This window comes from Acinonyx jubatus, chromosome C1 (assembly GCF_027475565.1).
Source record: "Acinonyx jubatus isolate Ajub_Pintada_27869175 chromosome C1, VMU_Ajub_asm_v1.0, whole genome shotgun sequence".
Lineage (NCBI taxonomy): Eukaryota > Metazoa > Chordata > Mammalia > Carnivora > Felidae > Acinonyx > Acinonyx jubatus.
This window is the reverse complement of record NC_069381.1, coordinates 217,259,582-217,272,863: the sequence shown is the minus strand read 5'-3', so window position 1 is coordinate 217,272,863 and position 13,282 is coordinate 217,259,582. Positions and strand designations below refer to the sequence as shown.

General features: G+C 65.8%; 1 protein-coding gene across 17 annotated transcripts in view; it reads left to right on the top strand.

Annotated features, from left to right (window-relative positions):
- KIF1A (kinesin family member 1A) overlaps window positions 1–13,282 on the top strand; it is a 96,645-nt gene that overhangs the window by 34,634 nt on the left and 48,729 nt on the right. For 12 of the 17 annotated variants that reach the window (XM_053216052.1, XM_053216053.1, XM_053216064.1 and 9 more), the window contains exons 4-14: window positions 192–371; window positions 1,156–1,221; window positions 1,702–1,880; window positions 2,921–3,032; window positions 4,278–4,355; window positions 5,057–5,122; window positions 5,645–5,662; window positions 10,383–10,458; window positions 11,972–12,050; window positions 12,424–12,566; window positions 13,013–13,039. In XM_053216052.1, coding sequence (XP_053072027.1) covers window positions 192–371; window positions 1,156–1,221; window positions 1,702–1,880; window positions 2,921–3,032; window positions 4,278–4,355; window positions 5,057–5,122; window positions 5,645–5,662; window positions 10,383–10,458; window positions 11,972–12,050; window positions 12,424–12,566; window positions 13,013–13,039 — 1,024 coding nt within the window. The remainder of the gene's footprint in view (window positions 1–191; window positions 372–1,155; window positions 1,222–1,701; window positions 1,881–2,920; window positions 3,033–4,277; window positions 4,356–5,056; window positions 5,123–5,644; window positions 5,663–10,382; window positions 10,459–11,971; window positions 12,051–12,423; window positions 12,567–13,012; window positions 13,040–13,282) is intronic. The other 5 variants (XM_053216066.1, XM_053216065.1, XM_053216059.1 and 2 more) reach the window with 1 other exon arrangement.

The following is a 13,282-nucleotide window of genomic DNA, read 5'->3' as shown; positions in this document are numbered from 1 at the left end:
TCCCTCAGGAAGCTGCACCCCGCCAGGCAGGATTAGGTCCCCTCTCCAGGGCGTCTGCGCGCCGGGGCGTGGGGCGGGCGTCCCTCCCCAGGGGGAGGCCTCGGGCTGCGAGGCAGGTGCTCGGAGAACACAGCGGGCTGAGCCTCGGGCGCACCCGGCCTCCTACAGCCTCGCTCCCTGTTGTCTTGCAGCCGGAGGACATCAAGTACGCGTCACAGAAGCAGGTGTACCGGGACATCGGCGAGGAGATGCTGCAGCACGCCTTCGAGGGCTACAACGTGTGCATCTTCGCCTACGGGCAGACCGGGGCCGGCAAGTCCTACACCATGATGGGCAAGCAGGAGAAGGACCAGCAGGGCATCATCCCGCAGGCACGCGGGCCCCGGGGCTGGGGCGGGAGGCCGGGGGAGGGCAGCACGGGCAGGGCTGCAGGAGCCCAGCGGGGAAGGGCCGGGCAGGGCGCCCCAGGGGAGCAGCCTCGGAGAGAAGGGGGCCAGGAGGGGAGGGACACTGCGAGGCGGGAGGGCAGGGCAGGAGGGGCGGCGTGGGGCGGACCTGCTCTGAAGAGGCCGGAGCCCCAGGCTCTGCGATGGGGGGTGCTGAGGGGCAGAGCCCTGGCCGTGCCCCCCGGGTCCCATCCGTAAGATCGGGCAGTCGGGAGAGTCATTGTCACGCTGACCCTTCCCCCGGGAGCTGTGGAGGCTGGCGGCGGACAGGGAGAGACGCCCGGGACAAGGGGTGGCCTTTGGTTAACTGCAGGCTGAGACATGGATGACTCAGGGGCCCTGAGCTGCTGGGACCCCGGGCAGGCTTCTGGATCTGAGCTGGTCAGCGCTTGACCTGGTCAGGGCAGGAGAGAACACCGGGTAGCCTGTAGCACGGGCGACCCCAGCCCACCCGGTGGAGACAAGGACGGCACGAAGAGCATAGGAAGGGATCACAGATGGTCCGTGGGGACTCCATGACTTAAGCAGAAGACAGCCGCTCTTTGGCTGCAGACCTTTTCAGTGCCTTTGAGGTGGACTGTTATGAGCGACAGGGGCCGGGAGAGCAGCGTCTGGCCTGGGCTCAGGCTGCCCACAGCACCCCGGGGGCAGGGCTCCAGGAACAGTCCCATTGTCCCCATCACCTGACGGTGTGTCCTCGGCCCTATAGCTCTGTGAAGACCTGTTCTCCCGCATCAACGACACGACCAACGACAACATGTCCTACTCCGTGGAGGTAGGGCTCCCCGAGCGTCCGTTCTGCCAGCACAGCGGGGGGCTCGGGCGTGGACAGCGGTGCTTTTCTGCTTTAAAGCAAGTCCCCACCACTGGTCTGTGCCGTTGGCTCGTCCCTCCCTCCTGCATGTGATACCCACACCGGGCACGGGAGCGAGGGGTGGTCCTCTGCTCAGCAAGTCTCACTGAGTAGTGGCTCCGGACCAGGGGCAGGGACGGATGTCTCAGAGCCGCGGGACCTGGCTCTGCCATGGCCGCGGTGTGTCCACGTCGGACAAGCCCCAGGATGAGCGCAGGTGGGGGGGGACCAGCAGGAGGTGGGCCGACTTCCCTGCGCACTCACTGCACTCACCTGACCCCTGCACTCGCACATGCCTCCCCCTGCCAGCAGGTGGCCCCCACACCCCTATCCCAAGAGTCCTTGGTAACGGCCCTGCACCCCCACCTTGGGGGGCCCTGATGGTACATCTCCGCCCTGCAGGTCAGCTACATGGAGATTTACTGTGAACGCGTCCGTGACCTCCTGAATCCCAAGAACAAGGGCAATCTGCGCGTGCGCGAGCACCCGCTGATGGGGCCGTATGTGGAGGACCTCTCCAAGCTGGCCGTCACCTCCTACAATGACATCCAGGACCTCATGGACTCAGGGAACAAGGCCAGGTGCATGCCGGGGGCTCGCCCTCCCCCAGTTCTCTACCCTAAACGCTGCCCCCCCCCCCACCGCCATTGTGAGTCTCCCTGAGGAAGGCCTGCTCCTGGGGCACCTGTCGGTTTCCCCGTGGGGTCTGTCCAGCACCCCCGTGGAGGGTGGACCCCGTGGGCCTGAGGCCACTGAAGGGCCAGCCTGGGAGGGGCCTCCAGACCCCCACCCTGTCACCTCCACAGGGGCTGCTCCTCCTGGGGGGGACTGGCATCATCTGTGAGGCTCCCCGGGGTCCTTCCCTGTGGGCAGCTGCCCCGTTGGGCCCAGTGGTCAGGAGGCTGTGCGGCCCGGTTCTGCCCGCTCTGCAGGGGGCGTAGGTGGGGGCCTGGGGGCAGGGCCAGCCATGAGGCACTGCTGGCCACGGGCACTGGTGGCACTGCCCCGGGGGGGTCTGCCTGGCTGCTCACAGAAACAGTCGCCTTCTCTGCCGCCCAGGGACGCCCCCACGGTGAACGACCTCACGTGGGTCAGAGCCCCACAGGAGCCGGGTTCTGGTGAGGCCCGTCCCTTCTGTGGGCTGTCAGACAGCGAATCCCCACCAGGGGCACGTCCTGAGGTCCCGGCAGGTCGGCAGCCCTGGGACCAGCCCTGCAGCTCCCCTCGCGTTGCCTTGGGCTCTGTCCCCCAGGGGCCTGCTGCCGGCCCTGCCCAGACAGGGACTGAAGGGACAGAAGGTGGGCGCCTCCTTTCCCTCCTGGGCGGGGCCTTTCCACATCGCGGCCCGACAGGGCCCCCTCCCTGTTTCGTGAGTGCTCCTGGGCTCTGCTGACCCCCGTCACAGCGCCCGAGTACCGGGCTGGAGCTGGTGGCCGGGAGGGCGTGGGCCCCGTTTGCACTGTGACAGGACACGCGGTCCCCACCGGGCTGGGTAGGGCAGCCCCGGGAGCCCTGGGAGAGCCGATGCCCCGTGACCTGGTCCAGCTGGCGGGCACCGTCAGCGACTCTCCTGCCCGACCACAGGACGACAGGTAACCACGTGTGGCTTCCGTTCCCCCAGGACCGTGGCGGCCACAAACATGAATGAGACCAGCAGCCGCTCCCACGCTGTCTTCAACATCATCTTCACCCAGAAGCGCCACGACGCGGAGACCAACATCACCACAGAGAAGGTGAGCGTGGCCCTGGCAGAGGCGGGCCATGTGGGCGGGGCACGGGTCAGTCCCGTCGGGCAGGATGAGGAGGCCAGGGAACCACCGGCCTGCGAGGCTCGGGCAGCGTCCTCACCCTGGGCGCCGGGCCCTCACCACCCCCTGCGTAGCGTGGGCCTCCGAGAAGTTGGCCGGCCTGCGGGGCCACCTCGTCTCGGTATTTGGCACCGTCTGGGCGTAGAAGGGACTGACGGTGGAGGGGCCGTGGACCCGGGGTCTGCCTCCTGCCGGGTGGGTTTGGTGGAGACCGTGGGGGCTGAGGAAGGGCGTCCCCACGGCCGCACCGCTGAGGATACCGGTGGCCCTTGGAAGCAGAGGGCCGTGGGTGGAGTGAGTGCCTGTCACGACGGTGACCGACTGGCAGGAGAACGGGGCCCCCGGCATCCACAAGCACAAAGGAGAGGCTGTGGTCTGAGCACCACCCCGCCCACCGCCCCGGCTCCGGATGCCTTTCCCACGCGCCTCGGCGTTCTCAGGGAACCCGGGCAGGAGCACGGTCCCCTGGGACCTTTATCTGGACACGTGGTCTCCATGCCCCGGAAGGAGCCGCAGGGCAGGCTCAGAGCCTCTTCCTGCCCATCGGTGGCCCTGTCCCTTGGGGTCAGGTTTTCTCTGTGTCACCTCCCCTGACCCACTGTCCAGGCCTCCTCCCCGGGGCGCCTCGGCCGCCGCCTGGTGGGCAGTGCTGTCTCCGGCAGCAGGCAGCCCCCCAGGGTCCGCATGTCCCGGGGAAGTTTGCCTCACGTCGCCGCCGATCGCGCCAGGGTCCTCTCAGCCTGGTGCCATCCTCCCAGAGATGGCCCGGCAGGGTCTGGGTGGGCAGAGAGAACGGAGCCAGAGCTGGGTTCAGATCCCACCGCGGATGACGAGCCCATCTGTGGAAAAGGGGGGCAGGACACATCTGGGGAGCTCTGTGGAGGTTCCGTGCGAACACGTGGAGAGCCCCGTGCACCGAGGGCAGCGTCCCCTCAGCATCGCGAGTGTTAGGGGTGAGGGGCACGCAGCCTCTTGGGGAGGTGGGCTTTGAACCCCAGGCAGAGCCTCCGGTGCGCTGTGAATAGAGGGAAACCGCGGGGTCTGAGACCGGCGGACCCCCGAGGCAGGGCTTGGCCACGGCCCCTCAAGTGTGCACTTCAGGCCTCGGAGGGGGCAGGGCGCCCCCTAGCGGCCTTGAACATCTCCTGCATTTGACACGTGCCGTTTCAGGTGAGCAAAATCAGCCTGGTGGACCTGGCGGGGAGTGAGCGGGCCGACTCCACGGGAGCCAAGGGCACGCGGCTCAAGGTAGGGGCCAGGCCACCATGCCTGTGGACGGCAGCGGGCCCCTCCACGCCTCGCTCATCCGGCAGGTCCCATCTTCCAAGCCTGGCCTGCTCCAGGGTGGGCCGGGCGGGAGGGCTCCTCTTGGGGAGCACCGCCACCCGGGGCGAGCCTGGGCAGGGAGGGCAGGGGGCGAGGGTGAGGGCGTGGGAGGAGGCCAGTAGCCAGAGGGCCGCGCCCAGCACGCTGGCTTAGTGGTTAACGAGGACGGAGGCCCTGGCGGGAAGGCTGGGCCCCGTGCGGGCCCTCACAGGACCCCGGCCACCCGTGTCTGCGCTTCCCCGCCAGAACCCAGGCTGCGAGGCGGACAGTGTCTGGCCAAAGCGGTCCTTGGTGTCGGGAAGGAGACTTTTCATTTTCAGCCTCCCTTTGGTGCCCGCCGTTACCTGGGGGACGGGAGGGGGCCCTGGAAGTTGTACCAGCGGGGCTCGTGTGAGGTGTTCTAAGGACTCCCTGGGGGACTAGGACACACACTGGGCGCGCTGCACCCCCTTGGCCAGGGTGGGCCTCTGAGCAGCTCCTCGCCAGAGCCTCCCGTGCTCCAAGGAGCCCCGGGATTAACGGTCAGGGCTTGGTGGCCTCAGACCAACGTCACGCGGGTCAGGCCCCATGGGATCACGCTGGAGCAAGAGGTTCATGAGGCTTCCTGTCCTCTCCGCACACAGGAGGGAGCCAACATCAACAAGTCCTTGACCACGCTGGGGAAGGTCATCTCTGCTCTGGCGGAAATGGTGAGCCAGCTTTGGGTTTCTAGAACTAGGCTGATGGGATGGATTGCGGAGGTGGCTCCCTGTCCTGCCTTCTGTGGAGGATGCCGGGGGCCTGTCACACCTGCCCCGGGCCCTGTCTCTGGCAAGGAGCCCGGGGTTCAAGGGAAAGCCCGAAGGTGTGAGGGGTGTGTGTCGCTAGGCTACAGATGGGGTAGTGATCCCTGTTACTCCCTGGAACCTCAGTTTCCCTACCAGTATTGGCCACTCAAGACACCCAGGCCTTTGTTCAGAGAGGGACGAATCTTACGAGGCCCTACCCTTCTGAGATTGTTAGGGGTGAAGGGACCCGAGAGGTCGCGCTGTCGTTTGGCCTGTCGGGACCCGGGTGGCCAGCGGTGGCCAGGTGAGGAGGGATGGACCCCTGGCACGTGCTCAGGCCTCTCCTGCTCCTTTGTTCTCTGGAGCCTGCCATAGTCTCCTCCCCACACACCTTGTGTCCCCAGGCTCGCCCCAGGTCCTCAGACTCTGTCTTTTCTTTTCCAGGACTCTGGGCCCAACAAGGTAAGCTGCTTTCTTCAGTTCTAGGGGGAGGAATCTTCCTCCAGGGCAGGGCTGGGGGCTGGAAGCGAGGAGCCCCTTTAGCTCCGGTTGTCCTGTGAAGGTCTCGGTCGTAAGAGTGCTCCTTCATTTGTGCACCTCACAGACAGACGCATCGAGCCGGCGCTGAGCTGGGCGCTGTGCCAGAACAACACAACCCTTCCGGGGCCACGGCACAATGGGGGACGGAGATGTAGAGACGTGGACAGAGAAAAAAAAAATTACGAGTTGGTACACCTTTCATAAAGGAAAAAGATGGACTGTGAGAGTGACGCACAAGTGAGACGGCCTTTAGTCGGGGTGGCCAACGAAGCTTGACACGTAGTTGTAAGGCTGAGACATGAGGAGCGGGGGGGAGCCAGCCATGTAGCTGGAACGCCCAGTGTGAGGTGCTAAAGGGGAAAAATGTTGGCTTGTGTAGGAATTGTGTGTGAGGAAACGTGAGGAAGCACGAGGAACTGTGTGAGGAAATGAGAGGCAGCGTGTGACGAAGTACGTGTGGGGAACTGTGTCGGGACGCGTGGTAGGAACTGTGAGGAAACGTGGGAGGAACTAAGCGAGGGTCTGAGAGGAGCTGACTGTAGAAACGGTGTGAATATTTGTGGGGAACGACGTGGACGATTGTGTGAGGAACTGTAAGGGAAGTGTGTGTGGAAGAGTGGACCGTGTGAGGGACTGTGAGAGGAAGTCCGTGAGGTGGGGGTGGGGCAAGGGTGGCACTTCTGAGGGAATTGTGAGGAACCGTGTGTAGGACTGTGTGAGGAGCTATGTGAGGAAGGATGAGAAACGAGCGCGGCCCTATGGGACCGTGTGATGGACCGTGTCAGGGACGGGACAGAACTGAAATCGTGTGGAAACGTGTAACTGTAGCTGAGAAAGTGCGTGTGAAGTTGCGTGCAGAACTATGAGTGCATGTGTGGACTGTGTGAAGAGCTGTGCAGAATGGTGTGGGGAGCTAAATGGGCAGATACGTATGCGGGGAAACTGAGGGACGGTGTGGAAACTGTGAGGAACCACGTGAAGATCGTGGGAGGGACCGTGAGGAACCGCGGGAGGAACTGTGCTGGGAGTGGGACATGCGTGTCGGGAAGTCTGTGGGAACTGCATGTGAACACACGTGAAGAATTGTGAGAAACTGTATGTGGACCGCGTGAGGCACCGTGGGACTTTGTGTGAAACAGCGTGGGGCCGGTGCGAGGGATCTCTGAGGAGCTGCGTGGAGGGCGGGGGAGGAAGTGCGGTCTGTGAGAGGCCCCATGCGAGCGAGCTGGGGATCCGTGTGGGGAGTTGTCCAGGGAGCCTGCATGAGGAGGCGTGTGAAGTGGGAGTGATGCGTGAGACGCCGCGGAAGAGCCGTGTGGAGAACGTGAGCAACTGTGCGACTGCGTGCGTGTGGCAGCCTGAGGCGCGAGGAGCTCTGAGGAACCGTGTGGGAGCCGTGGGGAAGCGTGAGGGACCGTGTGAGGAGCCACGTAGGAAGTGTGTGGGGAGTGGTGGCGTGGATGGTGTGTGCGAAAGTGGTGGCTTAGGAGGGGAATCGCGAGGCGTTCGTGAAGCGCGTGAGAGAGAGCCGCGCGGAAGTGCGCGAGGGACTCTGTGGGGACCTGAGGGCACTGGGAAGAACCGTGAGGAAACGCGTGACACGCTGAGGCGCCGGGAGGAGCTGTGCGAAGAAAGCGCCGGGACCCACGGGAGAGAGAGGAACACCCCGCGGCCTATAAAGAGCCGTGCGGGAAGGGCACGCGGAAGTGTGCGGAAGCGCGTGAGAAGGAGTGCGGGGAGCTGGCCGTGTGAGGAATTCTGGGGAGTAGCGTGTGAGAGCGTGTGGGCGCGTGTGAGGGGACCGTGAAGAACGGGGCGCGAACCCGTGTGCGGAGCTTCGTGGGAAACCAGGGGAGGGCGGTGTGACGAACGTGCGAGGACCCGTGGGAGAAGCCGAGGGTGCAAGTGGAGCGCTGTGAGGCGCTTCGTGGAGCCGCAAGAAGCGTGTGGAATGGTGTGGGCGGGCCGCGTGGGAAGCGCGTGAGAGACCCTGGAGGACATTTCTGGAGGGCGGTGCGGAGCTCTGGGACGACGGGGGGAGCCATGTTGGGGAGCGTGAGGAACCGGGTAGAACTGGGTGTGGGGGGCTGGGAGGACGGGAGAGAAGCTGCGTGGCAAACCGTGATAGAGCCGTGTGGGGAACTGTGAGAAAACGTGCATGAACTCTGGGAGACGGTGTGGAAGCGCGGGCAACACCGTGGGCAAGTGCGGGAGCCGCGTGGGAACGGGCGGAAAACCGTGGGAAGGACAGGCCACGACCCCTCACGCGGGTCTCTTCAGTGCCTCAGAGTCCCCCGCACGGCCTCGGTGCGGTTCATCACGCCGTTCCCGGCACAGCTCTGGGCACGCGCCTCCCTCCTAGTCAGCAGGAGAAGGGGTGTGTCTGAGGAGCCGTGAGGAACTTTCTGGGGCAGGGCACACACGGTCTGTGGAGCAGGCCGTGCCAGAGATTTGCGTGGAGGACCGCAAGAGGCTCCGAGGGGACGCACGTGAGGCCGTGGAAAATCGCGCGGGGTCCGTGCGGGAGGTGCGTGTGCGGAGCCGTACGCGGCGCCGTACGGACCCTTCGGGAACCGCGGGGGACGGCGTGCACGCCGAGGAACCGCGTCGAAGCGTGTGGAGGGGGCCGATACGAGGAGCCGTGTCACGAGCCGTGCGATGAGTCGTGCGGAAGCGTGTGGGGCGCCGTGGGAGGGAGGAGCGAGGGGCCGTGAGGTCATCGGCGAGGCCCCCCGGCAGCCGCGGTGGAAACTTGGGCAGGAATCGTGCGAGCAAGTTTTTGAGGACGAGGGCCCGGAGCAGGGGGCGTGGGGACACGTGCTCGTGAGGCGAGGAGGCCAGCGGAGGGCGGGGGTCCGACGCGAGGCCCGGAGGTCCGTGTCAGGCGCCGGTTGACGGCGGCTCAGCGGGGCGAGCGGACGGGTTTCGAGCAGGGCTCGTGACGTCTGATCGAATCTGGCCCGCGCTGCTCGGGCCGCGCGAAGAGGAGACTGGGGACGGGCGGTCCGGTGCGGCCGCCGGGGGAACGGAAGCCGGCGTTGCGGAGCTCCGGGTGCAAGATGACGGAGGCCGGGAAGGCGGGGGAGAAGGGGGAGCAGGGGTGGCTCTGGGAGATGCGGGAGCGGGAGCGATCGGGGGCTGCCGGCGGACGGAGCGGGCCGTGGTGGGGGCGCGGCGGCATCGAAGGTGACTCTGGGGGTCCTTGCTGAAGGGCCCGTGTGCCCAGAGGGCGGCTACCGTGGGGACGAGGAATGTGACAAATGTGGCAGAGGGTTCGGCCTCGGGAATTAAATCAGCAAAAAACGAGGTAGAAATACAGTCTTCGTCCGTCACGTTTCGAAGGAGAACAAAGGGCCCTGGGTGCCGACGAGCTGCCGTGAGATGGGCCCCCAGACCCGCTCTCAGCGAAGCCAGCGCGGCCTCTCTGCGGGCTCTGATCGCGTGCCTCAAGAGCTTTCGCAGTTAAAAACGATTTTTTCACGTGTCTTCAGTTTTGAGGGAAAGAGACACGGAGCTTGAGCCGGGGAGGGGCAGAGAGAGAGAGGGAGACACAGAGTCCGAAGCAGCTCCAGGCTCCGAGCTGTCGGCACGGAGCCCGACGCGGGGCTCGAACTCAGGAGCCGTGAGATGGTGACCCGAGCCGAAGTCGGACGCTTAACCGGCTGAGCCGCCCCGGCGCCCCAGGCGCCCTCCGAGATCTAGGGGAGCGCCTCTTGGAAATCAGCCTGAAGAACAGCGATGGAGGAGCCTGCGTCCAGAGAAAAGGCACAGCCCTTGTGGTGGCGCCCGTGTGCGTCTCCCGGGAGGGCTCTGGGGGACAGGGCCGTGTCCGGTGGCCTCTGCAGGGGCTCAACAAATACTTTTAAGCAACTGTGTGCACGAACGAGGAGACGATGGAAAGTAACTGGGTGCCCTCGGCCAGTGGGCTCCCTCGTTCCATCAGCGGCGTCCCCAGGGAGCGGTCAGCGGTCTCCCTCAGTCAGTCCGTAAGCAGTGTCCACGGGGCGCGGTGCCCAGCGGCCGTCGCGTGGCCGGAGTCCGGGTTCCGAATGTCCTCTGTCTGCCGGAACGGAGGAAGAAAGGGGCACAGGAGTAGGCGAGGGTGTGGAGGACGCTTCGTCCTGGGGCCGGCGGGCGGGGGCAGGAGCGGCTACCGAAGAAGGGGCCTGTGCCCTGGACGGCAGGGCAGGGGAGGGAAGGTGAGTTCAGTGAGGGAGACACGTGAGCGACGGGCGTGGGCAGAGGCCCGCGTTGTCACGTAAAGCAGCGGGGCCTTTGCTGTTTAGTCAGCGGGACTGACGGTGGGGCCCGAGGAGGGGGCGGTGGGCTCAGACCGGCCCTTCTGACGGAGCAGAGGCAGGACACGCGGCCGTGTCGGGCTGCGTGGCCCAGACGCGCGACGGGACAGACGAGGGAGGAACCCGAGGGATGTGCCGGCAAGTCTGCTCCCAGCCCTGAGTGCAGGCGCCCGGGGGCAGCACCCTGGGGTTCCGGTGGGGAGAGGCCTTGAGAACCGGCCCGGCCCCGCCTTCCACACCAGCCTTCGGTCTGGGGGACCCACCACAGACCCCGTGCTTTGCCCTTCCAGCTCCCTTCCCTTCTGGCGGGCTCAGGCTTCACCTCGAATGTTCCTCCCCCACAGAACAAGAAAAAGAAGAAGACCGATTTCATTCCCTACCGAGATTCCGTGCTGACCTGGCTGCTCCGGGAAAACCTAGGTGAGGCCTCTCGGGGTCGCCTATCCCCCGGGTTCTAACTTCCACCCTGGGCCGCTGTCCCGCCCTCCCTCCTGGGGAGGGGCGTCCAACCACCAGGAGGCCCCTCCCCCTCTCTGGGCTGAGGTTGAGGCGGACCTGGGGGGTCCTTCCGGAGGGCCCCGGCTGGTGGCCAGCGAAGGGCTGAGGAGAGCAAGTGCGGGGACGCAGCATGGGCCACAGGACACACGGGGCCACAGGACACACACGCCTGTGCCGCTGCTCCCGCTTTAGGCCTGTGACACCCGGACCACGTCCCCCCACCCCCCGCCCTCGCGGGGACTCCGCGATTCTGGGGAGCCCTGCTTGCTTGCTGGGCTTTTGGGAGGTGCCACACGTCACGCCTTCTCCCTGAGTTCTGGGCCACCGAGAGACAGAGAGGGAGATGGAGACTGAAACGTTCCCAATCCCGATCCCTTTGCACCCGAAAACAACCGTGGGGGTCCTCCCTGGCTACGTTTACAGCTTGGGAGGCCGACACCCAGGAAGGTAAACTGAGTCACGGGCTGACCCGGTGAACATAGGCAGCTGGGATCTACAGCCTTCCTCAGCCCCACGGCTGTGGTGTGGGGGCCCCGGCTGGCTGACCCTGCACCCCGGAAGCAGTCTGGCTGTTCCTCAGCTCAGACTAGCGATGGGCGCCACCTGGGCGCTCCGGGAGGCAGGTGACCCCACCGAGAGCGGATGGTATGTGCCAGGAATGCGTTTCTTCACCCGAGGCCAGGAAGGAGGCCTTTGCCACAGGGCGGGGGCCGGCCCCAGGGTTGGGACAGGGGGAGCCCCCCACAGCCCAGCCTGGCGCCCGAGCCCTTTAGGCTGTCACCTCACAGTTTGTGTGGGGGCCACACCCTGGGCACATGACTCCCGGGACACGCGTCCCTGAGGTCACAATGGAGGGGCCATCGGTCCCAACCCTGAGCGCGGACAGGCAGCCGTCCCGAGGGCTGCCCGGGCCGCTGACCCGACCGCGCCGACGGCCCAGCCCCCGCTCCGCTCAGAGCCTGCGAGTGATCCTTCGGCGTCTGAACTGAAGTCGAACATCCATTTCCTCGCGCAGTGTGTTACCTGATGCCGGGCTCCGCGCTGCCCCGGGCTGGGAATCTGACCTTAAATACCGAGAAAAATCTTCCAAACGAGGAAGATAGAAGTGAAAGAAATCATTGCACCTGGAGTTGAATTGAAATGAACGTTGACTTTCTCAAGAAATTATCCTGACCCTGAGAGGAAATGCTCCTCTCTTCAGTGTGGGGAGGGAAGACTGGTGGTTGAGAATAAACCCAAATTCGAGCAAAGCACTCTGCGGGAGAAAAATGACCGAGGTACCCGCTGCGGTGATGAAGTCAGACCCCCCGTTCCCACAGTTGGCCCGTGACGCAGTTTACCTCTCTGAGCCTTGGCCTCCCCAGCTGTACATGCAGGCGGGGAGGGGCAGGAGGGTGGGGGGAGGAGCCCCCGCGACCTGGCCTTCTTCCCGCAGGCGGGAACTCCAGGACCGCGATGGTAGCGGCCCTGAGCCCTGCAGACATCAACTACGACGAGACTCTGAGCACGCTGAGGTGTGTCCTCCAGGGAGGTGGGCCCCGTCCCCCCCCACCCACCCCCCCCCCCGGCAATGGGACTTGCTCGCTCGTCCCTGGGACCACAGGCCCAGACGCGAAGGCCCCGCCACGGGGAGAAGATACCACCCTGTCCCTGCTCCTCCTGGGGACTCAGTTCCCCAGAAAGGGGGCAGGGTTAGGTGAGGCCCCCTGTGGGTCTCTGGCCAGTGGCCCCACTGACTCCAAGTGGCATGAGCCCCTGCCCTGTGTCACAGTCCCTGGGTCCCCGCTACTGAGGCCCTCCCCACCACGGCTCTGCCCCGGGCAGGGCTCCGGGTGCCCTCGGGCCTGCCCGGCACGGGCACAGCCCACAGTTCCCTTGGCCGTCCAGGTACGCCGACCGGGCCAAACAGATACGCTGTAACGCCGTCATCAACGAGGACCCCAACAACAAGCTGATCCGTGAGCTGAAGGACGAGGTGACCCGGCTGCGGGACCTGCTGTACGCCCAGGGTCTCGGGGACATCACCGACAGTGAGTGTCTGTGCCCGCCTGTCCTGGGCAGGGCAGCCGGGCCAGAGTGGCCTCCCTCCTGGGGACGGCCACCCGCTCGCTGGCTGCGGCCCGGCCGGGACCGGTCAGGCGGCCTTTGTGGCCTTGCCACCGGAATCCTAGCCCTGCTCTGAGTCCCCGTGCGAGGCCCCCCCTGGCGGGAGGCTGGGGTTTCTGTCCTCGACCCGGGTGGACTGCATGGTTCGGGTTTGGAGCTGGCCCAGGCAGGCCACGGACGTTTTTCCCGGAAGCCACATGGGCATGCCGTGGGCGCGGGGGGTTGCAGCGGTCTCCGTGCGTCCCCCGAAGACCCCCGCCACCCTGTCGGATGCCCGGCCTGCAACCGGCGTGCCTCAGACCCTCTGGAGACAAACCTGTTCTTCTGTTTCTCTGTCTCTCCTCCTCCCCCACGCCTCCCCTCCCCATAGCCAACACTGTGCCCGGAGGACCCAAATGTGTGTATCCCCCTCACTGCTCTCCCCATCCCCGCTTCTGTGCCTGCTCGGCGGGGCGTAGGGCAGCACGGCAGGGTGTAGGGCAGCATGGCGGGGAGGGGCCCGCCCAGCCCTCCTCTGCCTTCCCCTCTTTCAGGGGCTGGGGACAACAGCCGTCTTGTTCGCAGACACCCTCTAGGTGGATGCAGGCCATGCTGCCTTGTGAGCCTGCGTTCCGGGTTCAGTCCCGTGTCTGTGTGGGAA